Source organism: Apis mellifera, linkage group LG9 (assembly GCF_003254395.2).
Source record: "Apis mellifera strain DH4 linkage group LG9, Amel_HAv3.1, whole genome shotgun sequence".
Taxonomy (NCBI): Eukaryota; Metazoa; Arthropoda; class Insecta; order Hymenoptera; family Apidae; genus Apis; species Apis mellifera.
This window is the reverse complement of record NC_037646.1, coordinates 5433141-5458741: the sequence shown is the minus strand read 5'-3', so window position 1 is coordinate 5458741 and position 25601 is coordinate 5433141. Positions and strand designations below refer to the sequence as shown.

The following is a 25601-nucleotide window of genomic DNA, read 5'->3' as shown; positions in this document are numbered from 1 at the left end:
AAAGATTTACATTGGTAAACGAAACGAGAAACATTTTTTTCTAACAACAAACGAGACACCCCGTTCTTCAGGAAATCCTACGCAAAGAGAGAAAAAGAGAAAGAGAAAGAACAAGAGAGGGAGGGGGGCGAAAATAGAAGCGAACGAAACTTCCAGCCTTCTTCTTTTCCTTCCCAATTTAAAATGGGGGGAAAAGGGGGAGGAATTAGAACGATTTCCAACGAAGTTGCGCGATCCATTGAGGCTGGTGTCGGGCTTTTAAAAGACAAAAGGGTAGTTCGGGCACGAAATTAAATCGACGCGGCGAAGCGACACGCGGCGCGGGGATAAGAAAGATTAGTCCGGGCGGCGCGGCGTTTAAATGCAAAATGAGCGGACAACGGGCGCGATTTACTCGGATTCTACGTCATTGTCGGCACGACGGTTTTAGATCTGGCAACGGACACGAGGCGAGAAGATGGGGGAGGTGGCGTAAATCCGGCCGATGAATGCCCCGCCGAGATTCTCTCGCGATTGGGACTTCCGATTAATGATAATCGCCTTTTGTCTCGCGCCGATTATGCTATGCCTCGTTTCCAGACAAGGTTTATCCGATAGATTTGTTTGTCGATGATGATCGTGTTTGCCCGGATTCTGCTTCCAGAATTCTACTCTTTCCTTTTTTTTCTAGTGAAACGAAAAGAAAGTAACTTTGATATATCATCTTCATTCGATCCATTTTTCTTTTAGAAACGAGTCAAATCCGATCTTTCTTAAAAATTTTCTCTCCGTAGATAGAATATAAGATTTTGACCAAATTAAATTTCTCTACTATCAATTTAATTCAATCGCCAGAAAATATCTATCTCTAAGTTGTTAATGTTCGAAAATGGATTGGAAAAAAAAGAGAAAAGAAGGAAGACAAGATTTTCACCTGGAAAAGTAGGAAAAGTATTTTGGAACGAGTGGAAACAACTCGAGTTCGATCATATCCAGATCGATTTCGCAAATCGGTTCTCGCCGCGTGGATAAATATTTATTTAATTAAACACGTCGCCGGCCGGGATCTCGCGGAAGGCTTTCAATAATAACTCGGTTCGGATCGGTTGGGCTTGGCAAGAGGATAATTTCAGCCCGCTGTCTCTCTCCTCCGGACGTTCCATATAGACGTGTCGAAGATAGACATAGTTTTGGCCGTCTTGAAGTATTAATCCGTTGGGAACACGTGCACTCCTCCCCTCCTCCACTAATTCCGACTAAATCATTCCCATCGTTATTATCATTGCGTTGTCGCGAGGGAAGACGAATTATCATTGAATTATCATTCGCATAAATTTCATCGGTTGGATACAGTTTTCAGAGAATCGACATTAGATCCTCCTTCCAATCATCGAAAAATGGCATTCTTTCCTTCTTTGATTAACTTTTTTCTTCCTCTGGAGTCGAGGATTTTTTCGAATTCAATCAGAGTTGTAATTAGATTTAGAATTTTTAAGATTCTGTATATCTAATGTATCCTGAATGATTTCTTGAAATTTGTTCGAGCGACTACTCTGCTTAAATAAATCATGCTTATGAATTACATTATGGAGATTAAAAACAAAGCCATGCCAAACAAGTGGAAATAATATTAATATTGATATAATTGATTGATTGTCGAGCAAATATGTCTATATTTAATTTATCGCCACCGAAGTGATCAATCAAAAGGTATTTACCTTTGCTCGGGACAGAAAGTTAGTGTAAAGGTTTACTATCCGCGCGATTATTTCTTTCTGCAAAATTATTTAATAATTTCGAGGATCATCTTGAGTGAAATTATTAATCTGTAATCGATTACGAGAAATATATTTTTACATTTACACAATCTCGTTCTCTTATAATTTATATCCTTAAAATTTTTCAAGCATCGAATCATTAGTTTCTACGATAGAATCTCGAACAAATCGCGGAAACAATTAAAAAAGAACAAATATGGAACGTCATAGTTTAAAGGATTTCCTTTGAAAGTAATTTGAAGATGAATAATTGTCTTTTTTTGTCGCACAAAATTTTTAAGTCGAACGAAATAGATGCATCTTATTTCTGTCAGTTAAATATTGCATTATTTAAGAAAGAGTAACTTTTTAATAAAAAAAGAATAAAAAAAGAAAGCAAAATATCCTTGTTTTTATCCTTGTTTCTATTCTTGGTCGATAATCGATTTGAAATTGGCGGATCGATTGGAAGGATGTACGATCGATTCGAGGATGATAAATCGTCGTTTCTTGCTGGCTAGAATAGATTCGAGAAATCGAATTGAAGCACTGATGTGCTTTTAAAATAGCACCAAGGTCTGGGCGAGGCTTCGATCAGCATTCGTTTTACGGATGAACATCTGTTAAAAAATATATTTCATTTTGCTCGATTGCTTTTTATAAACTTAATTTCTATTCGAAATTTACGTTGTATAATGGTGGATGAAAATAATTTAAACAAAAAAAGATGGGTTGCTTTTATCTTTTGGGAGAATTTTTTAGAATTACTCGTAATTCATAGATTGTTTTTTTCGTTTTATTATTAGAGGAAAGAAGTGAAAAATATTGGTTACAAAATGAGAAATATTTGGTGATCGATTAAATCTTTGAATTGATTGATTATTGATAATCACAAATTCTTTACATATGCAAATTTGAAATAAATATGCATTAGATAAGAGTTGAATATATTCAGATTTGAATTGTGTATGAAAAATTTGTTTCGCGGCAATTTATATTTATGTAATGTAAAATTAATCAATTCAATTTCATTTAATAATAATTCGGTATACAATTTATAGATATTTTTAATAGTAAATTCCCTGTAATTAAATTTATTGTTAGTCGAATCGATAAGGTACGTACACAATCAAATTGATATTCTAATTAATACAAAATTAATTGGTAATTCATCAATTACCAATTAACAGCATTAACCATTTTATAAGAAACTTTAACAATTAATAATTTATCTGATTATATTAATATATATTATATTACAATAATCAAAAAATTAGCTCATCGAAATAAAATCCTTCGTTTTTTCAAATTATTTTTAAGCAATTATAAACAATTCGCGAATAATTTAATATTGGAAGAACCAAACTTGTCAAAATGATGAGTTACAGACTTTTTGGGTTACTAAAAACATACAGATATTCGTGGCAAGATTAATATTAGATTGTTTTGATATACAGATCTAACTATATAGGTTTAATTTTATTATCAATTTTAATAAATCAATTTTAATAAATCAATTTATATATTCGATAGTTTCAATGTTCTTATTTATGAAAAATTATTTCAATATTATTTATTATGAAATCAAAGTTTCAATTACTTTAAATTTGCTTAAATTTTAATTTTTTCTTTAACGTTTAATTTTCTGAAGAAAATCTTTGAGTTAGTTAGTTTTCAGATTAGAAACATTTTAATAATAAATTATTCCAATTATGAAATTATCTACTTTAATAGTTATTTATACAATATGGATACATCGAACAAAAATTAACACTCGAATCATTGAACCTAGAAATACCTATCCTCCATTATTTATCCCATTTTTTAACTCCAAAAAAAAAAAAAAAAAAGAAAAAGAAAAGTGATCTTGTTGTTGAACCACCACGTTCGACGAGAAGCAGATTGCCCGAGGAAATTTATACGGACACGCGGTACAAATACGCGTTAGATGCAAATACGATGGCCGGTCGGGTCGGTTATTAATCTCTAGTCTTAAGGTAAAAGACGCGAGATTTACGAGGTGGTGCAAGGTCCGCAAGGTGGTCGTCTCCGTGTCATTTTTCCCGCCTCCTCTGTCCTTCCATTCATCCATCTTCCGAACCAACCGAATTTCCGCTACGGCTGTCGCTGATCGCATTTACAATGTAGCACCCTGTTCCTCCAATTTTTCACGAATTTCCCACGCGAAAATTTGGATTATCGGCTGGTTTTAAAGCTCTCTCTCTCTCATCGAAATGTAATCACGCGAAATCACTGTAACGTATATTCACGCTTTACAACGCGTAAATTCACGGATTTTGTACGCAGATAGTGAGGATATACGGGGAAGCTATATACGTTGTCATTTCACGTTGTTTTGTCTCCTTTTTTACCCTGGTTTGATTAAGTTGAATGGGATCGAAATTTATTTTTTTTTTCTTTTTTGATGATAAAACGAATGTTCATTCTCTTCTTCATCTTCGATCGAAATGGTTTCCCCATTTTTCTTATATTTTTGGAATGGAATTTTAAATACTAGTCCAATACCGATAATTTTAAAAAAATTTCGTCAATTTCTCTCCTTCTTCTTCCAAAAGAATAGAAAATTTTAATAGGATATACCGTGAATAAAATTCACTTTGACCATTGAAAATACTTTGGTAACAAGAATAATAATAAAACGAGAAGAATATGATAAATAAAATGATAAAATCTAAACTGGAAATTCGCTTTAAAAATTCGAAATATCGATCGATTTAATCCTACCTCTTTTGAAATCAATTTAACACTTTCAACCTTCAAAATGAGGGAGCTTGCGACAGGATCCTTTCCTTCCCCTCCCCCTCTTTAGCCTGCAAAGGAGAATCTCTTTGAGCGATGTAATTCCGGAAACGGAAGCGGGAAGGAGTAGATCGGTTTTCCCTCGAAGCGGCAGGGAATAATTCAACGGTTGCCAGACAAACAAACAAGTGGAAATTACGATGATTAATCGAACGTCAGGAGCAACGACGAATAATTTGCACGACGATGAATTTCGCTAAAGAGCTATCCACTATTTTCTTATTTCTTTATTCCCCACTTTGCTCGATTCTCAATTTTCATCACACCCTTCTTTCTTTTCCTCTCCCTTTTTTGTTTCCCTGAAAATGGATCAAATCGACACGAGTTAAAAATAGATAAATAAATAAATAGATAGATAGAGAGTTGGAAAGAGTGAAATTTCGTTTCGTTGGGTATAAAGGGATTCGTGGAGACGAATCCAATCTTCGCATGAGTAATTATTTCACAGTCTTAATTTGTGACTCGTGTGACAGTGAGCGGCGAGATTTATGGTGGCCGGTTGGTTACTTTGAAACGTTTAGTAGATTTGTCATAACGATGTTACTTTGAGGTGATTCGATGCGCAATCCTAATGGCAGGATATTCTCTCCCTGTTAATACCCTTGAAACAAAGCGTTTAAATTAAATTTTAGATATACTTTTTATCGAGAGGAAAAATATAAATATAAATATATATAATGAATTCTTTTTTTAGATTAAAAAGGGAGATTATTATTTCATAAAGATTAAATTAATGGGGGAAGCAGTAAGTCTGAATCAAAATGTATTAAATGATGAATGATTGAGTAACACGTTTTAAAAATAGATTGAGAAATAAAGATAAAATTGAGATTGAATGAATTAAATTATAAATTAGATTAGAAACTAATTTTTGTTGGAAAAGTAGAATGAATTTTTTATTTGTTAAGAATGATAAAATTAAAATAAAATGAATAAAATAGGGAGAATATTGTACTTTTATATTTTCAAACTGTGCTGATAGTGTTGGAATAAGTAGGATGTTGGAAACCTATTAAAAAAGGAGGACTTACATCAGGAAACCTTATAGTATTAATTGCAAGAACTTGAAAGCCTTGAGAGTTCAAATTACAAGTTATGAGACAAGATTTTTTTTTTACATCACGTGGAAAAGAAAATTTCCAATTTACGATATTTATGTATCGTGTTAATCAATATTTAGACTTAATTTAATTTAATTTAATTAACAAAGAAGGTATTTTTTTTATCAGGATACAACATTTTTTCCCCAAGGAATTTCATAGAATTGCATCAATGCATTTATAAGTTTCTTTGACCTGTCTGACCATGAACGTACTTTGTCCACTTCCATGCACCATTTCCTTATACCATTTTAATTCCTTTTACGTTGTCCTTTCCTTTATAGAATTTTATACTAATGTTTTATTTTTACGTATATTTTTCACCTTTCGATTTCTAAAAACATATTCAATATCCGCAACGAAGTTAAAGAATAAAATTTGATATGATTTGTGACATTTATTACAATTCAACACAGATGTATATAGAATTTATTTCCAATTTAAAATTGGAACAAATTAGTGAGTTATTATTCTAAAGATTTAATTATTGAGATATTTTTTTAAAAAAAATAATTTATTTTTCAATAATTAATTTAATTGTTGGGGCAATTTTTATTGTATCTTATTCATTTCGAATAATTTTAGTTATAACTAGAAAATATTTAATGATAAATATTATTTATAGGAAAGAGGATAAAATTATATGTATTTCAATATTATTAATGATAATTTTTAGATTAATTTATAGAAAATTAATTTTTAATTTAATAAATTTGGAATTGGGTATGTAAAGATATTTCGTGTAAAATTTACTCTTTCAGTTCGGAAGAATTTACACAAATTACAGATCGATAATTTTAATTAAAAAGAAAGTTTCTATTCTCGAAAAATCTTGCGACCACCTGATCCCTACGTGGATAGGGGTTACGTAGAAAGAAAGAAATCACGACGCGCAATCACACGCGCGTATACTCGTGGATCGCGAAATTCTTGGCACAGGCCGAGGAGTCTTGACAAAAATCTCGCCTTGCGTTTAGGTCGGCCGACCTTGCGCCTCGAGGAGGTGCATAAGGTGACGACATCGTGGTCTCCGCAATTCACACCTTCGATAAAATTCTAAGCATTTGTAAATCGCAATGTTCTGGCAACGAGCGGGCAAAGTGACGTTAAACGAAACTCGTATCGTTTCGTGGAACCATTCTTTTCTTTTCTTTTTTTTTTTTGTCTTTTTATGACGCGTTGATGAACATAAAAGCGTAGGAGGAGGGATTTTTATTCGACGAGGAAAGATTCCAGCTTGGAATCATCATATAATTCGAGATTGTATATATATATATATTTTTTCAAATTGTTATTTTTATTGTATTGCGTTTATCGTTTTAAAAGAATATTTTACAAAGTTCTTTTTTTTTTTTTTGAATATCGAAATAACGCGTTTCGACGGCACAATGATCGGCGTTGCGTTGAATTCTCATTTTGCAATTCATTCGTTTGGCCTAAAATTGTACCCGGCGATTGTAAATCGCGACGATTACGAGATCGATGGCCCCTTGCGAGGCCGATGAAGTGTGGGTCGACGATTTTGGCGGAAGCGTTAATCGGTCATGATGACATCATCGTGGATAGAAGCCGCACAAGGTCGTGACAGCACCGGCGACGCTGTCACGAATAATTTCAGGATGTTCAATTCATAGTGTAGCAGTTTTACTAACGATTTCCGACATGATTTCCCTTTATTTTAACGCGTCATACTTTTTTTTTTTTTGTCGATGATATTTCTATCATCCTCTTTGACTTATCGTTATCTCTCTATTCTATTTTTAATTAACTTAAGCTTATCCATAAATTTGTCATCTTTCTTTCGAAATAATTGCATTGTAAATTTAATAATTCTTTCTCGAAATTGGACTGACAATGAAATTGAAATTTTGAGAAAATTCGACGATTTCGTATTGGGAAAACGAACGAGAAAATTTCTGGGAGGAATGGTAGGCCGGTGGGGTGGGCCGGATATTTCGAATCGACGACGGAGTCGATGGCGGGATTTTCGTGACGTCGACAACTGCGTCTGTTTCATCCGCGATTTCCACGTCATTGCTCGCGGCCCTAACTTTATTTATACACGCCGTAAGGTACGCGCTCGCTACTATTTAGACCTGTTGCAGTTCGGAATTGGAATTCCCGTTGCAGATGCGGCTCGCTTGCCAACGTCTTTTCCAATGTGAATTACAACTCGAAGTCGACTCGTCGAGCCGAAATATTTGAAACGAACGTTCGAATAAAATTCAGAACGCTGGATCAACTACTGTTGCGCGAAACAATATTATTGTTCGAGAAATTTATTTATTCCCAAGGGGAGAATTTTTCCATTTCACGATAAATGAAACTTTTCATCGAATTTAATCGTAATCAATTACGAAACCCTGTAGAAAGATCGTTCACCTGTATAGCTAGGATGGTCAGAAATAGACATTATTTCGCTCTTGGCATTGATCGCGACATAAACAAATTTTGTTTCTTTTGCGGAAATTTTAACGGTGTAACTACATATATATATATATATATATGTAATTTATAACTTGCACACTACTTCTTCCCATTAATCTCACGCCAAGTTTGATAAAGGGATGCACGAATTTACAATTAGACGCTTCTAAAATTATTCAATCGTGTGTAACAACATGGAGTATAAACAAAATATAAATAGATTTCAAAAATCTTCAATATAAAAATTCCTGCTCACAGTTTTTAAATGGTAAAATTAAAATCGAATTTACAATTAGACTAGCTTCTAAAATTATTCAATCATGTGTAACAACATGGAGTATAAACAAAATATAAATAAATATCAAAAATTTTCAATGTAAAAATTCCTGCTCACAGTTCCTCATAAAAATTGAAATTCATTAGGAAAAGGAATGATTAAATTTTAGATGGTAAAATTAAAATCGAATTTACAATTAGACGCTTCTAAAATTATTCAATCATGTGTAACAACATGGAGTAAAAACAAAATATAAATAAATAGATTTCAAAATTGTTCAATGTAAAAATTCCTGCTCACAGTTTCTTGTAAAAATTAAAATTTATTACGAAAAGGAATGAATAAATTTTAGATGGTAAAATTGAAGTCTTTATTACCGATTTTAATATTTAATAGATCCAATCAATTGGATGAGGAATTTTATCGGGAAATTTCGTGTTGCACGCGATTATCGGCGCAAACTGTGGTGAATAATAGGTCGGAAATGGAGTAGGGTCGAGTAAATAGGGTGGCCTTTATTCGGGGGAGGGAGGGGCGATCCTGAATGAAATGCGCCACTTGGCAAGAGTAACGCCGAGGCGCGTCATAAGATGTTGCCGTGCAACGTCTGAGGAAGAAGGGAGATCAAACGTGGAAGCGTAACATTGTTATGTATGGAACACTTTACCAAGGCAAATTTTACCGCGAAAACACGTAATTGGCCATGATTTAGATCGTGTGAATGAAATTTAACGGGAAATTTAAGTAGTAGTAGCAGCTGGAAGTGGAAGAAGAACTTTTAGAGGATCTCAAAAGCGAAAGGGATGACATCATTCGTGTCCTATCTTGTTTCCAAAATTTCCAAAATTTCTAGATTTTAAAATTTTCTTTTAATCCTGATCGCGTCACGATACGATGAAATCTTGAAAAAAAGAATACGATACAATAAAGTACATCTTTAGTTCGATTAAAAAATGTAAGATTAATGAATGCAGAGGAAAGTTTGCTAAAATCCTAAAATACTATTTTATAGATCCATTGTCACCGTTCCAATCCAAGCCAAACCAGCGCCAAATTACCACTTGATCCAATTTCTTCAATCCTAAAATAATAATTCGATCGTAAACTTTCTTCCTTTCCTCCGACACAAGAAGAGGAACTTCCAAACTTGTTCGAACCTTCTCGAAATACATTATTCTCGTTTTTTTCGAACGAAAATAATGTAAATCGGTGGCGGGAAGGGAAATAAACGAAGCTGAACGTCAAGCTGAGGCGAATTCGATAGGTTTCGCCTCGTTAATCGGGGAACCAAGATCCAGCCGCCAATTTGGCCGAGTTGGCTTATCGAGCGAACAGAAAGGGGAGAGTGTGCGAATCCGACGACGAGGCTAGGGCAGCTTAATGCTTCCGTTTTCTGGTCGATGCCTCTGGCGTCTCAATTAGCGAGACACCACCTCTCTCTCTCTCTCTCTCTCTCTCTCTCTCTCTTTCTATCCCCTTCTTCAAAACCTCACGTTGGTTGGGTGCTCGGTCATGCTCGACGCGATTCGTGGCCGATTCTCGAAATAGATCCTCGCTTCGTTGTCCGTCCTCTCACCACCTTATCCTTTCTCCTCCTTCCTTTCGGCCCATGAATCTGCCGCGAATTGATAGCCACCGTGTCGTACGAGTCTTATTTGGCCTCGCCCCGCGTGAAATCGATGAAGACGCGCGTGTATAAAGCGATTCGTTTACAAGGGAGGGATTCGTTTGAAAGATAGGTGGGCGATGATGGACAGGGAAGAGAAAGAGGTAATGGTTGTTTGATGGAAATGTTTTTTAGGGAATGGAATTTAGTGAAATTTATTTATTTGAGGAATAAATAGTGTGGTAAGTAATTGTCGAAAAGGATTTCAAAAGGAAGTTGTTATGCGCGATAAATAAAGAGAGAGAGTAAAATTTAAACAGAGTTATCATGAACTTCGAATTTATGAATTTATTGCGTGATATATATATTGTGGAGATAAAGTGAGGAAGAGTGAAAATGAGAGTTTTAGAGTTTTGTTGATGTATAACGTAGCTTTTTAGAGGATGAAACGACTCCCTTGAATGCAACTGCATTAAAGATAAACAATGCATAATTAGCGAAAGTTGTCGAGGAAAGTTTAGAAAGGAGGCGGAATTTTAGAGAAAAGGGGATATATATATATAAGAAAGAATGAGCTAGCAGAGAGAAAATTCCAAGAATTTCTTGTATATTAATTATTATTTTCCATACTTGGATAAGAAAAATTATATAAAATTTTGTCACTGTTCTTGTTTCGTAAATGAATGATATACTCTTGAAACTTTACTTCGAGAAATTATAATCAGAGAAGTTTCTTCTTATATCAAAAAAGAAAATAAAATTAACGTTCCAGTAAAATATCTCATTTCATCCTTTAAATAATCTTCTTTCAATAGATAAAAAAAATCCTCTTTCTCCTTCAAAATTTGTCATAATTGATTAACAAATTAACTTTTCTCTACATCTCCTCTTATTAATTTATACAGCAGTCCATAATTTTATTCTCAAAAAAAAAAAAAAAAAAAAATTGTTCCAATTTATTGACACGATCGTTGGCCATCGATGGAGGGATCCATCACCAGGAGATCCTTGTTTCGTTTCCGTGGATGGATACAAATTCTTGGCGGAAAATATTATTTATGAAGATGATATTTTCGAAGATATTTATTGGATGGGAACTAATTCGAGCGCTGGGCGCCCGTTCGCCGGGGATTTTCACAGAACTATAGATTATACAGCTCGGACATTCAACGTTATTTGTTTCACTTGGAACTTTCTCACTGTCTCCTCTTCCTCGCTGTTCTCCCCATCCTCCTTCGCCTCGTCCAATTATCCGTTTCGCCGCGAATAAATCGATAATCTCCAGAGAGATGGTTTCTTCGTTCGAAATTTTTTGAAAAAAAAAATATTCTGATACATGTCGTTCTCTCTCTTTATTATCTTGCTCTCGCTATTTCGATACAGACTTTCTAGAAAAAAAAATTGGACGAATACTTTTTTCTTCTCTGATGATTATAAAATTATTCCATTGATTTTTCATTTCTCCAATCTCGAATTTAATTGAATCCAATCTAATAATTCGTATTATTCTTCCTGTTTAATTTTTTTTTTTTTCTAAAATCCTGTTATGGATTAACGAAGCAAATTATCGTTAAAGAGCATCGTCAAAGATTTCGATCAACTTAGCTGTTGGGGAGATTTTCGATTCGTCGATGAACTCTGTAAAATGATCGTGTACACCTAAACTTAGATCGAGCTTCTCTACGATACGTGGTTCAATTCGGGACGGAAATACGATAGTAAGTGGTGGCGTACCGGTGACAGAAAATCCTTGGTCAATTTTAATGGGGGTTTAGGCGCCAATATATCGCGTGACGAATCGTCGTCAGCTGGTCGCATACGGATCCTCTGCCATTACTCTCGTCATGTGACTTCCATTGTCAGCTCTAAATTGGGACTGCTGGAGCCTTATTTCTCGTTGTGGATAATTGAAGAGTCGTCTAGGAAAGAGATAGAAAGAGTTGTAAGAAGAAAAAAAGAAGAAGGAGAAGAAGTTGAGAAAAATTTCTCAGGAGAGAAAAAAATTTGTGAGGCAAAAATTGAAATGAACGAGCGTCGGTTATTCCAAAAGTTTTTTAAAGTATATCTTAAGAATTCGAGGGAAAGGTTTGTGGGATGAAAAAGAATTGTGACGAAAGAGCCAAGGTGGAAAAAGGTGAAATGAGTAGATTTAGAATTTAGAGGGGAGAATAAAATCTTATAAGAAAAATTGCGAAACTTTCTAAGAAATGAAATTAATGGATTAGATATATATATATAACGGTATAATCAAAAATAATTCAGAAGAAATAAAATTCCATGAAATTTAGATTCCTCGCTTCAATTAATCTTTGATCTTTGTGAGATTTTTATGATTGCTATCGTAATAATTATCGAAATATATTTTCTTTTTTTCACGTCCAAATGTTAATTTATAATATCATATAAATTGAATTATCATTTTTTTCATTCACCCAGGTAAATTTATCCGTAATAAAAATCTTAATCATAATCTTCAACGATTGCCAATTATAAATTAAAAAGTACACGGTAATGAAGATCGATACCAAATGAAAATGATTCGACTTATTTTAATACGAATAAATATGCTAAAAAAAAAGAAAAAAAAAATATTGTACGGTTGTTAAGCCAGTGAATAATTGCGTTAAGTTCCTCGGGCAAATCTCGTTTAACGTGTACACCGGTAGATAAAAAAAAAAAAAAAAAGAAGCAATAAATTGTAAATGTAATATTTGCATTGGAAATTACAGCCAATCCAGCACAGAAACATAAAAACAGCCGGAACTACATTTATAACGAATAAAACCACAAATTATTCACGTAGATATTCCCAGTACGGATATATATTTCTCTCGAATAAAAAAAAAAAAAAATGCAATAGTTTCCAGCGAGAAATAAAATTCAACTTATTATATTTCACTGATGAAAAAGTAGAAAAAAAAAAAAAGAAAATTAAATAAATTTTATTCAAAACGGATCGCGATATTTTATTCGCCGTGGATACAATGTTTAAAATAATTAATTTTCGTGTTTATTCTATAATAAAAATAAATAAAATATAATCGTATAAACGTTCCAACGTGTCTCGTAAATTATTTCCGATTAAAATTCCACCGTGGCGGTATGCTTTATTATTTTATTCGCTATCTGACAGTCAGGAGGCGGGGTCCATTGTGTGAAAATCTTTTGTTTAAATAAACACGATGATAATTATTGTTGAAATCTTTATGAACTTTCCCTTGTCGTAAATCGATAATAATTTCCAGAAATTTCCAAAAAAGGATGTTTCATCGAAAATTTGAAAATGAATATCAACGTATGATAGCATTTTACGATTTATTCTTAAAAATTCTCGTCATAAAATATACTCATAAAAAGTATCGATGATCGCATCGATGAACAAAATTTATCAAAATTCATTTCGAAGAGAAATTTTATTTTTATTGTTAAAAAAAAAAAAAGAAAGAAAAGAAAAAGAAAAATCGTAAAATTATCAAAATCACGGAGAGAAAGAGTCGTCGTAACAGCGCGCAAATATTCGCTTTCCGCCCGATAGTCCAGTCTAAAAAATCCTTGCGAAAAACATATTTTTAACCATGATCGCACACATTGCAGGAAACGGGACATTGTTGCAGACAAATCTGCTCTCCGGATTGTAACTCAAAAGCTATTTGCGTGCTTACGTATTCATATATTCGGTTTGTCCATTCGGTCGAAAATAAATTTTATTCGTTCATCTCAAAGTTGGGACGAGCCGTTGTTTGAATTGTTGTTTATTCGCGTTGGGGGATACGCGTGAGATAAAATTGCCTCGGTGATACACGTAATTTTGCCCCCCCCCCCCGAATTTGTTGTTTCGGAAATAATGGAGAGTTCTTCAGAAGGAAGAGGAAGAGTGGCAGGTTTTTAATTAATAATTCGAACGAGAATTATTTAGGATTAAAGTTTTAACGAACCTCCTACGATATCTCTATTAATTATTAATCAAGGATTAACGGCCCGTTTAGAAGAGTTTAAGATATAAGTTTTATAGCTTGGAAGGAAACGAGAAGAGGCCGTTCGTTAAGATTAATTATTAATTGTTAAAGTATATATACACTCTATAAAATAAAATTCTGAATCGCTTCTTACGCAAGTTTCACTGTTGATCGCTTAAATTGTTGTAGCGACGTGGTTGTATTTATTAGAAAAAAGAAAAAATCTTTCAACGTTTCTTATATTCTGCTGTATATTAAGATGAAGCTCGGTAAGTTTTCTTCCCAACTCGAGGTGGTTATTTATTAACTTTTTTCGAGTATCTTCTAAAAAAAAAAAAAAAGGAAGAAATTTTTTGTTTTGAAAAAAAAGAAAGAAAGAAAAATTTTCGAATCGATCGAAAATTACCAGAACTTGTCTGTTTATTTAACTTTGAAGCGGAATTTTAGAGAATTTCTGAGAGAATAAAAATTTGCAAATTTGTTTTTCTTCGAAAGATTAGATTATAATAAAATTAAAACGAGTTTGTGGTGTTTCGAATTATTATCATTTACATAAAAAAAATCTTTCCCCAAATTTTAATCATTTAACGCACGTTGCATCTGCAACTAACTCGTCACTTGATTCCCCCCCTCCCCTCGTTTCAAACGCTACCTTTTCCATAAATTCAAACAAAGGTCCTTTACCATGGTCACTCGAGCCTGCTCGTAAAACAGCCAGATACGAGCTTAGTAGATACTTAACATCTCCGGGATAAGATTTACCTTTCTCTTTGAAGATTTTCTTACTCTTATAGCTTGATTTATGTTGGAATTCATGTTCGTGTACGCGATCCTTTACGGCATAAAAGTAATTAATGAGGCACGACGTTGTAATAGTTATACTTTGTTCCCCCTACGATAAACCAGCAAATCACTCAAATTGTTTCGTTTCTGGAATTTAAAATATGCGGATACTTTCATCACTCGGGAATATACATCTAATTATTTTCACGATATTCCATCAATCGTGTATTATTTGTACACTAAAATTAACTAGTTAACACAATTAGTACATCATATTTCGTTTTGAAAATTCTTTGACAAGAAAATATTTTATTATTACAACATTCTATGTAATATCATTCAAACTGATCTGTGTATTATTTGTACACTAGAATTAACTAGTTAACACAATTAGTACATCATATTTCGTTTCGAAAATTCTTTGACAAGAAAATATTTTATTGTTACAACATTCTATGTAATATCATTCAAACTGATCTGTGTATTATTTGTACACTAGAATTAACTAGTTAACACAATTAACAACTAGTTAACACAATTAGTACGTCAGTTATTTCGTTTCAAAAATTGACAAGAAAATATATTTTATTATTACAACATTCTATTATAATATCTATTATAATATTCTATTAACATTCTATTATAATATTATATATCTCTAATATCATTCAAATTGATCTGTGTATTATTTGTACACTAGAATTAACTAATTAACACAATTAATTCATCATATTTCGTTTCAAAAATTGACAAGAAAATATATTTTATTTATTTGCAATTGAAAAGACGTACAACATTCTATGTAATAACATTCAAACCGATCTGTTTTCGATTAATTTACCGATATAAATAAAGATATTTCGATCGAACCATGAAGGTGGAGGCGTTTTGCACGTGTCGTAAACATCGGTGTCAGTGCTCCTGTAAGGTGGCCTCCCGCGACGATCAGGCGGCGTTGAATAAAAATAAAATATATATACCTTTCCCCCCGAATCCCCGTATTTTTAATCAAAAGGCCGCGCAGCCAGACCGAGGAGGCGAGGAACGTTTACACTTTCCTCGATTCCATCGAAAGTGTAAACCCTCGATAAAATAACCTCGTGACGGAAATAACGCGTTCCCGATAAAAAAGGCTCGTCGTTTTTACGTTACGTAATGATCCGCACGTGTCTGAAACACTTTCCCAAATTATTATTATTGTTATTGTTATTCGTTTGCACCCCCGTTTGATAAACCGCCCTTTTTATATAGATTGATATAGATCCATGAATTTATTTTTTTTCAATTGTATCCAAAGGAAGAAATCCTCGAGGATGAGTTGGGGGTATTTTTAGACGTATTTTTCTTTGGATGCAATTTTTACATTTCTCTATATTAAATTTTTATTTTTAAGATTTATTAAAAAGAAGGAGATTATATACTCTTTGCAATTGTGTGAATTTAATACAGAGAATTAAAAGCTTTTTTGGATTTTCTTTTCGATTTTATAACAATATTAAATTATTGTCGCGAGGGAAAGAATTTTTTTGATGGAATGATATTAATATTAAGATAAAGTTTCTCGTGCTTTTTATGGTAAGGATTTTTTTTTGAGCGTTCAGGATTCGTTTAAGAAAGTTCGAAAGAAGTATAAGTATATATCGAGTGAGGATAGGCAAGGGTTACGGGATGGAAAAGTTTTTTGGTCGAAGGTATGATGAGTTTACACTTACAAACTTGCTACTTTACGTATTTTCTTTTCTCAACCATCGAAGAATTAATTTATTTTCTATTTATTTAATAATATATTCAATAGAACAATAAATCTCTTTTATTAACGTGAGCTTTCAATTATAATTCAATTATAATTGATTTATTAATAGTAAAATTATTGTTATTATTTTTGACAAGATTTAAGAAAAGTCTTTAAAAGCTTTTTTTTCATTTCTGATGTGAGAAATTAAGAATTGGCGCATTTTGGAGCGAAGTTCAAAGATATCATTGATCGACTTGTAAAAGATGATACGTGAAAATTTTCCTTGATTTTCGAAAATCCTCTTTTTTCACTCGTTTTGGAATTATTCGTAATTCGATTCAAAACCTTAGTTTAACTGATAATACAACATTTGATAGAAACAGATTTTATAATTTAAAAGAAATTTAATGATTCCAATAAAAAATTTTAGAAATCGAGGCATATTGTTACGTGTAAAAATAGAGTATATAAATTATTATACACGCGTATTAAAGGATGAAACACAGAAAGATTGCGGTTGCAGGAACATCAGAAGCGTTTTCGAAACAAAAATCGTACAATTAGAGAAGTTGTTTGAACCCGGTAACCCGAAATAATCCGAAGAATGCGCAGCTAATTAGAGAGCGGAATTAATTACTCGTGGAATGGACTCGTTGGCAAAATTGCAACCGAGGACACGCGCGCGTTTTCTTTGTTTAACTTAATTGCGGTCCAGCCGTCAATCACGATTTATCCGCTGAAATATTCACGATACCCTTTTGCTACTGCATCGATCCCCACCTGTTTCGTTCACGATATTTCTTCCACGAAAATCCTATTTTTTCGATCATTCGTGATTACGTTAATTCACGAATTAAATTTAGTTCCAAGTATTCGAATGAGTTGCTGAGATAAGTTAAAATCATATCCATTGAAAATTGTAATTAATGTTATAAATTGATGGAAAATACAGGCATATATATTTGCCGTAAAATTTTATTTTTAAGAATCAAGAGAAGAGAATAATTCATCTAATTCTGCACAATACTTGTACATTGATCTCTAGAAAAGAAGCTGCATTCTCTTAACATACTTTAAGAATTTAACAAAGTTTTATTGCCAGCTTTGAACTCTCTGCCCCGACTATTAACAATCTAACTCCTAGACTTTTAATTTTACAATGCAATGGAAACGAATCTCTCATTTTTCAGTTTAAACTTCCCTTTCAAATTTGACGAAAGAATAAATAATGTAATTGTAACAGAACGTAATAAATTCTATATCGATAAAAAATTCTAATTTTCCTCGAGATATAATTTCGATACAACGAAATCGAGACTCTCTGTGGCAAATTTTCAAAAAATATCTCGTATCTCCAGTCTTTAGCCAAGACGTAAACTCCATCTGGCGGCTCCGCCTGAGAAGCTGCCGAGCTTTCAAGTTCCCGCGAAAGCTTTCAGCCTGTGTTGCCATCTGGCTGAATCTCGACGAACCGACATTATGTTTATAAATAATCTATTTTGCGGTTGGTCACCGCCTTCGTTTAATCGGTCCATTGGTTTAAAAATTTATCCTTGTATAGATTCTTTCTTCCTTGAATATATATTAATATATTCAAATTTCGCGGGAACAACTTCTTTCTTCTTCTCTTCTGGAATCAAAGTTTGTTATGTATTATAATTTATCTCTCTTTGAATTTGGATAATTGTTAAATTAGGAATATAAGCGTAATTGGAAAGATTTACGATAAAATCCATCATTTAATTTAATAAATAAAAAAATTCAGAAGTCTAAAAAACATTGTAAAACAAATTGAAAATAACAACAAGATATATATATATATATATATATATATATATATATATTTTCCACGAGAGAGAAATGATCACAATTATACGGTATATAAATCGTGTGTATATACACAACTTCAACAAGAATTGGAAGAAGGGGTATATAACTTAGCTAAGAAATAGAAATTTTCGCACAACCTCGTGTTACTCAAAACAGGAAATCACCATATATCACGATACCATCTTGACCACATTCGCATATCCCATAAGAGCCACGTGCAAATACTTGCCGTAATACTCCATCTAATAGCGCAGCGGCGCATCCCTTACAATTTACACGTTCGCACGTGACAAATAAATTCGATATCAAACAGAGAAACGTAGAGATCCCTCGCTTTAACAGATCATCCGAGACGATCGAAAATAAACGATATTTCAACCTAATATCTCCGTGAACCCGTATGAATCGGGTATAAATAAACTGCGGATATTTGTGTATCTGTGCAAAATTTAAGCGTTTCAAAAAAAAAAATCAAAAAAAGGACGAAATATATAGAATAAAATCAAAATATTTGAAGAGAGAAGGCAAATATATTTCAATCTCGTTTGTAAAAGTTTTTTATTTTACATTACAAATTATTAACCCAAATTTCATGTCATTTTAATTAGTTGTAATAAATAGGAAAAATTCTTTCCTCTGATTCTATCTAAAATAATAAAAAATTTGTACTGTTTTTATTCGTATATTCTGTTTCTATTTATATTCTTCCTGTTATAAATAGAGATTCGTCTTCGCAATAAAAATATCTCGACATATTTTTCTACATAGATAGAAGAAGAGATAGAGATTCGATAGAGAGACATTAACTTAATCCTTCCAGAGATATCTCTTCCTTCTCTTTCCTATCCTTGCGTCTCCACGCGTCTTAGAGATCGTTAGATCAAATATAGAGGTCGGCACGATCATATTCCATCCTAGTTGCCAAAGAAATTTCGCACGACTTACGAAGAGGATTTGAATCTGGCTGGCTCCAACTCGTAATTCCACTCGTTTTCTCAAAGATCATCGTTTCCGGAGTATCGTTGTGGCTTCGCGACAATGCCAGATCTTTTAAAGCCACGATTGAATTTCGTTTCTCCTGGTTCGATCACTGAATATTTGAAAAAACGAGCTGCAAGTTTTCCTTCGTCAGGCTGTAATTTGGAATTACTTTATTTTATTATTTCTTTAAATGGAAGAAATTCTTTGCATTTTTGCTAATAGTAATTTTCTTAAGAAGTTTTTTTTTTTAATTAAGATGCAGTAAGTATAAACTTCACTACATCAATATTTTTAGAATCAGAACGGATAATGTTTGAGTAAATATCAGAAAAAGTTCAACAAAAATTGTATAAATTGCAAATTAAAAGAGAATAATATCGATGCAACAAAATACGAGGATTCAAAAGAGATATAAATAAATAATTTTGGTCGAAAACGTATCGTTGTTTTCGTGTGGGTAGAGAAGAAGAGAAGAAGAAGAAAAAAAGAGTATATAAACCGACGAGGCGACGAAAATAAAAATCACATTAAACCCGAGGAAAGGATAACTGAACTAACGCGAGAAGAAAGGTTCGAAAGAGGTAAGAAAATGGAAACGTAGGAAAGCAGAGGATTCAGTGGAGCAGGAGAGGCATTGAGTCGGAAAATAGATGAAAGATGAAACAGAATTTTCCGTGGTAAAAATCTAGACCGAAAAGGAAAAATGGAAGAAATTGAAATAAGGTTGTTGGCATTGTGGAAGAAATATAAATGGGGAGAAAATTTCGTATCGATTTTAGTTTTATTAAAAAAAAAAGAAAAAAAATTGGATAGGATATTACTTTTTTTTTTAAATTTTCTAACCTAAGCCTAATTTTCCAATGAAATTAACATTTAAAATATAAAATAGAATTAATAAAATTTCTCTGTATTTATACTTTGTAAAACATAAATAACAGTCATTAGTGTAAATTACATTTCTTTAAAGATACATCTGTTAACTTATTCCATGAAATATTTCATTAAATTGGAATCTTAATTTCACTTAAAATGATTCATTGTAAATTTGAAATTTCAATTAACTTACAAGATATAAGAATAAGGGATAAAATATCCCCTAAAATGGAGGATATGCCAAATTGAATGGCGAGGAAGAAAAACGTTTGTGGGAAAAGTTGAACGAGCTTGGCTCGTGATGTGAGGTTTGTTAACGCGATGACATGAATTAATACCTGAATTAGTCACCAGTTTGTTAAACGTTGAACAATAAAGGGGAGATTTTTTCTTAAAATTATTTCAAATTGAAACAAAAATTATTAATCTTTAAACTTTTCTTGCAAATAAATAAATAATTCAGAAGGTCGAATTATTTGAATATACGTGTAATTTAATGTTTGAAATTAATTAAATGTAATTTTCAAATGCTCGTGTCAAAAGTCAAACGTGAAATTTGTAGCAATAACAATCGAGTTTCTAGCTAGAATTAAATTCAATTCACGGAATAAATTGAATTTTAATTTTTAAGCTTACTCAAGCTTGAGGATTATCGAAAAAAATAAACACATTCGTGAGAATAAAAAAGAAAAAAAACAATCAAAATTACAAACAATATATATCGAGATATACGGAATTGATTTCAAGCTGAATTATCGACGATAAACGAAATAATTAAAATTTATCCGAGTGAGTATCCAATAATTTATTCAATGAACCATAATGGTAACTAAAAAATTCAATTAGCACAGTGTTATTTCATGAATGTGCAAATATATTACATGGTCGAAATTACACGTTAATAATTAATCGTTTTATCATGGTTACTACTAATCATTATGAAACGCATTTTAATTAGAAGCTTGTTAATATTCATCGTGCGTATGCAACATTGACGATTTCTATAAATACGCGATATTGAAACACCAAGTATCCTCGTGTCTCTATTTCTATTTTCTATTATTTCTTCTTTTTTTTTCCGGACGAAAGCTGAATTCTAATTTTATCACAATCTTTCTTTCTTTCTTTTAGATCTCTATTTTTTTCTTTTTTTTTTTTTTTTTTGAGAATCGATCAAAAAATGAGGTTAAATGATAATGTTTCTCGTACGATAATATTTCATGGCGGATGTAACAACGTTCCACGTTCCTTTTTTTTATTTAAGATGTTCGCGTGGAAATCGATAATATTTGTATTCTTATTTTTACATTCGCCATACATTGACGTATAATTACTACACTGTCTTAGTTGCGAAAATTTATTATTTCTCTAGGAGAATTTTAAAAAGGTGGTTTAAAATAAGGAACAATAAAAGTAATAAATCAACGTGTGAACACGTTTCAGACATATTTACAAGAGAAATTAACAAGTTGAATTTCTTTGTAGCTCTATTATTTATAATACCGATACGATATTTATAATATAATAAGATAAGAAAAATTTTCTCTTTTTCTTTCCAAAATCTATTGTATTTTAAAAACTTTTTGCTATTAAAAACATATTAACAATATAATATTAACAATAATTGAACGTGATTATTCAATTTTTCATCAAATTTATAATCTCCAATTATCCCAATTTCATCAAAATACTTCAAAAAACCATAACACTCGATATATTTCCAAAAATGAAAAATACAACTATCCATTCGAATCAATATAAAATCTAAAATCCCAAAAACGACTTGTGATAAATCTTCGTCCCCATAACTCCGCGTGGATCCTTCATCGACAAAGTACTCCTCTTTTTTTTCACGACGATCGCGTATATAATCGCCGCTTAAAATCGAATGTTTCGATCGTGGATTTCTTACGAATTCGTTCCCTCCCCTCGTCGACGAGGAACCAGCCCCACAGGAATCCGATTTACGAACGGATAACGCCGATATTTGATTTATCCTGGCCGGCCCGCCCGTTTGTTCTTCGATTCGCGTCACGCTCTCCCTCTCCTTGCGCCCCTGTTTGTTTCGTTTTTCAAAGGGGTGGCCGGGGTTTTTTGTGCCACGCTCGCAATCAACGCCCTTTGTCTCCCTTAAAGCGCGAAAACTCGGCTGCCGTGTCGAGGCCGATGAGAACCATCGCCGCACTGATAAATTTCGATCGAAAATTCGTAGTTGCTCGTGTGTATGGATCGTGTACGGTATACAGAGAGGAGGGGAGGGGTAAAGAGGAGGGGGGGAGGGAGGGTGGAGAGATTGATTCGAGCTCGAGCGGGGGTTGATTGTGAGTGGAGGAAAAAATGCAGTAATTGGTCACGTTTAAAAAAGTAAAGTGGTGTGAGCGATGGCGATGAAGGTTTTTTTTTTCCTTTTTCCTTCTTTTTTTTTTTTTGAAAGGATCTCGTGCCGGTTCAATTTGCGCGGCATACAGGGTTTTCTGTTTTTGATAATTTTGGAAGGCGAGGAGGAATGTGAGGTATATTGTTCCCGTCGATGAAATTAAATCGTGTGAATAGTTGCAGAGGTATTTTAACCTGTCCATATCGGAGGAATTAATGTAACCTATAACAAGCTATAATAACAATTAACAATGATTAGATTGTAAGATTCAATTTTTATTCGATGGATTTATCAAAATACTGTTTTTCCAATTTATTAAAGAAAGATTCAGAATTTGGATAATTTTGGAAGTTGGTATTGAACTGTTCAAAAGGAGTTGCATATTTGGCTGTCCATATTGAAGAAATTAATGCAACTTATAATCCACAATTGAATTAACAATGATCAGAATCTATATATTTAATAAACCCAATTAAAATTTTCCAATTTTATATTTAGATACTTTTATTAATTATCAATGGATTTATTAAAGTACTATCTATATTTCCAATTTGAAGAAAGATACAGGATAAATAAAACTTATTATTTGTGTGGCATATAAGGTTCTTGATAATTTTGAAAGTTGGTATTGAATTGTTCAGAAGGGTGAAATTATACTTAATTGATGAAATTAAATAAAATTCTTCAATTTCATAGATTTATTAAAATATACTATTTATATATTCCATAATTTGAAGAAAGATTCAGGATAAATAAAACTTATTATTTGTGTGGCATTGTCTATAATTTTGGAAGTTGGTATTGAATTGTTCAGAAGAATGAAATTATACTTAATTGATGAAATTAAATAAAATTCTTCAATTTCATAGATATATTAAAATATACTATTTATATATTCCATAATTTGAAGAAAGATTCTTTAAAAAACTTATTATTTATGTGGCATAATTTTGGAAGTTTATATTGAATTATTCAAAAGAATGAAATTAAATCAATGTATTATTATATAATATAGAATCAAACTATACAAATTCAATCTTGAAATTCTTCCATTTCACATGCTATTTATACCATTCTATAATTTGAAAGAAAGATTCAGGACAAACTTATCACCGTTGAAATTATTCCTTCGCAAATCTCCATCCTTTTCACTTTCGTTCGACAATTCCTTGACATTGCACATTCCACGGATCCATCCTCGAGGCTCTCTCTCGAGCAAGAAGGTGCGGCGGCGTAGCCGTGGGCCACGGCTCCGTGGTGGCCATCGTCGTCCTAATTATACGTGTTTCTCCGTATTTCTGGAATTAGACTGAGGATGGGGCGTGCGGCGTGTGCGGTGTGTTCGCTCTCTCGCGGAGGCGTGTTTCTCAAGCTCAGTCGCGCGTGATCCACCTCGAATCGCGCATTCATCCACCACGAAGAACCCACTTACGCGAAAACCGACTTCGTTTGCAGCGAATCGCCCCTCCTCCTGGATGGGGCGTCCACCCAGGCATCGATCCGTGCCCCGAGTACCGATCGATCGTCGATCACCGATCGTTCTGATCCCGAGGAAAATCCTTCTCCACTTCATCGATTAACCAACTCCCATCTCCTTCTCCATCTCTCTCTCTTCTCTAATCCAATAATTCATCACCAGAAATAATAATATCAAACGGGGTACAATATCGACAAGTTGAAAAGAAACGGGGTGATGTGACAAGTGTCGCATTTTCAGTCGCAATTTCGGATCGATTTAAATCAATTTCGGATCGACAGTGTTTGAAATACAGTTGAAAGAAGCCGGCCGGTGTGAGATTCAGTGAAGGAATTATAATATTATATGTTGTAACTGCTTTCCTCCCAATTGTACACGAAGTGAAGATTTGGGTTGTGAAAGAAAGAGGAGATTTCGAGGATGGCGACCACTCAGGTATTTCAGGACTGGGACTCGCCCCACGAGACTATCAGCTCCATGACAAGGACCAGCACTCGTAAAACGACTAAGACCACGACCAGGAGGGAGGTAAGGAAATGTGGAAAAAACGAGAGTGATATCAGGTAGAAAATGGTAAATTCATCGATGGAGGTGTTTGGTAAGAATATCGAGGAGAGGAGAAAGGAGGTTGTTGTAGTAATTGGGTTATGGAGTGGGTCAGCTGAGAATTTATTTAAGTCGAGGAATAAGTTTGGAGACTGGTAAGCCAACTGTTTACACTTGTGTATGCGTATGTTTCTGGTCGACCAGGCTGTTACGAAGACAGAAAATGAAAGCTACGAGCTTTTGTGCAGTTTCGAAATTAGATCTTTTGGATAAGTTTGGAGAGGATTGTTTTTCTTTTTCGCAGTGTAAATATTGGAAAGATATTCAATATTTCGATCGTTAAATTTTCTGCGTGGAAAATATATATTTTTGACGTTGGTTTGAGAGAAAACGTATTTTTCCCGACGTAATATTATCAGTTTCGATAATTGCTTGCATTGCTTGCCAGTAAGAATCGAAGAAAATATTATTACAATCAAGTTTGATCAAACTGCTCGATAAACATCCCATAAATCATAATTCCAGAAAAATGATCGAAAAATATCTCCTCCGGTTTTATATGTTATAAACCAGAAAGAAACAAAATTTTCTAAAAATAATTACACAAAAATAGCAAGCTTTTCATTCTTCAACCGCGAAGTGCTTTTGCCTTCAATATCTCCGCGTGCAAATAGTTCCTATTTAAATCATCGAACCGAAAGCATCCACAATTCCATCACCACGTGGGCATTTATTATTAACGGTACCCTCGAAACCTGCAAACATTCACAAATTTTCCGAATCGATGCTCAACCGCGTTCAAATCTTAAAATTAGAACGCATCAAACGCAGCTAATATAATTCTCGGAAAATTTCAAATAACATTGCAACGACGCATCCCTTCCTCAACATTTCTCTTCTTGTCTTGAGAGAAGTTCTACATCTTTTCAACACGCGTTACATAACATACACGCATATTATTCGAGAAATCGTTCAAACCTTATCAAAATGTCGTCCATTGAATTGATGGATCGACTTGGATGGTACTTTTCTAGAGGAAGGAGATTCTATAAACTCTCGAGGTGTTCGAGAGTTCGT

General features: G+C 33.1%; 1 protein-coding gene across 19 annotated transcripts in view; it reads left to right on the top strand.

The window, feature by feature from the left end:
• The window catches only part of LOC409024 (tropomodulin), a 223300-nt gene that overhangs the window by 2197 nt on the left and 195502 nt on the right, over positions 1 to 25601 (top strand). Inside the window, exon 1 of one of the 19 annotated variants that reach the window (XM_006560740.2) lies at positions 23878 to 24506. The exons of the other annotated variants lie outside the window; for them this stretch is intronic. Within the exon in view, the coding sequence (XP_006560803.2) occupies positions 24399 to 24506 (108 nt within the window). The 5' untranslated portion in view covers positions 23878 to 24398. Of the gene's footprint in view, positions 1 to 23877; positions 24507 to 25601 lie in introns of those variants that run through there. 19 annotated transcript variants of the gene reach the window in all.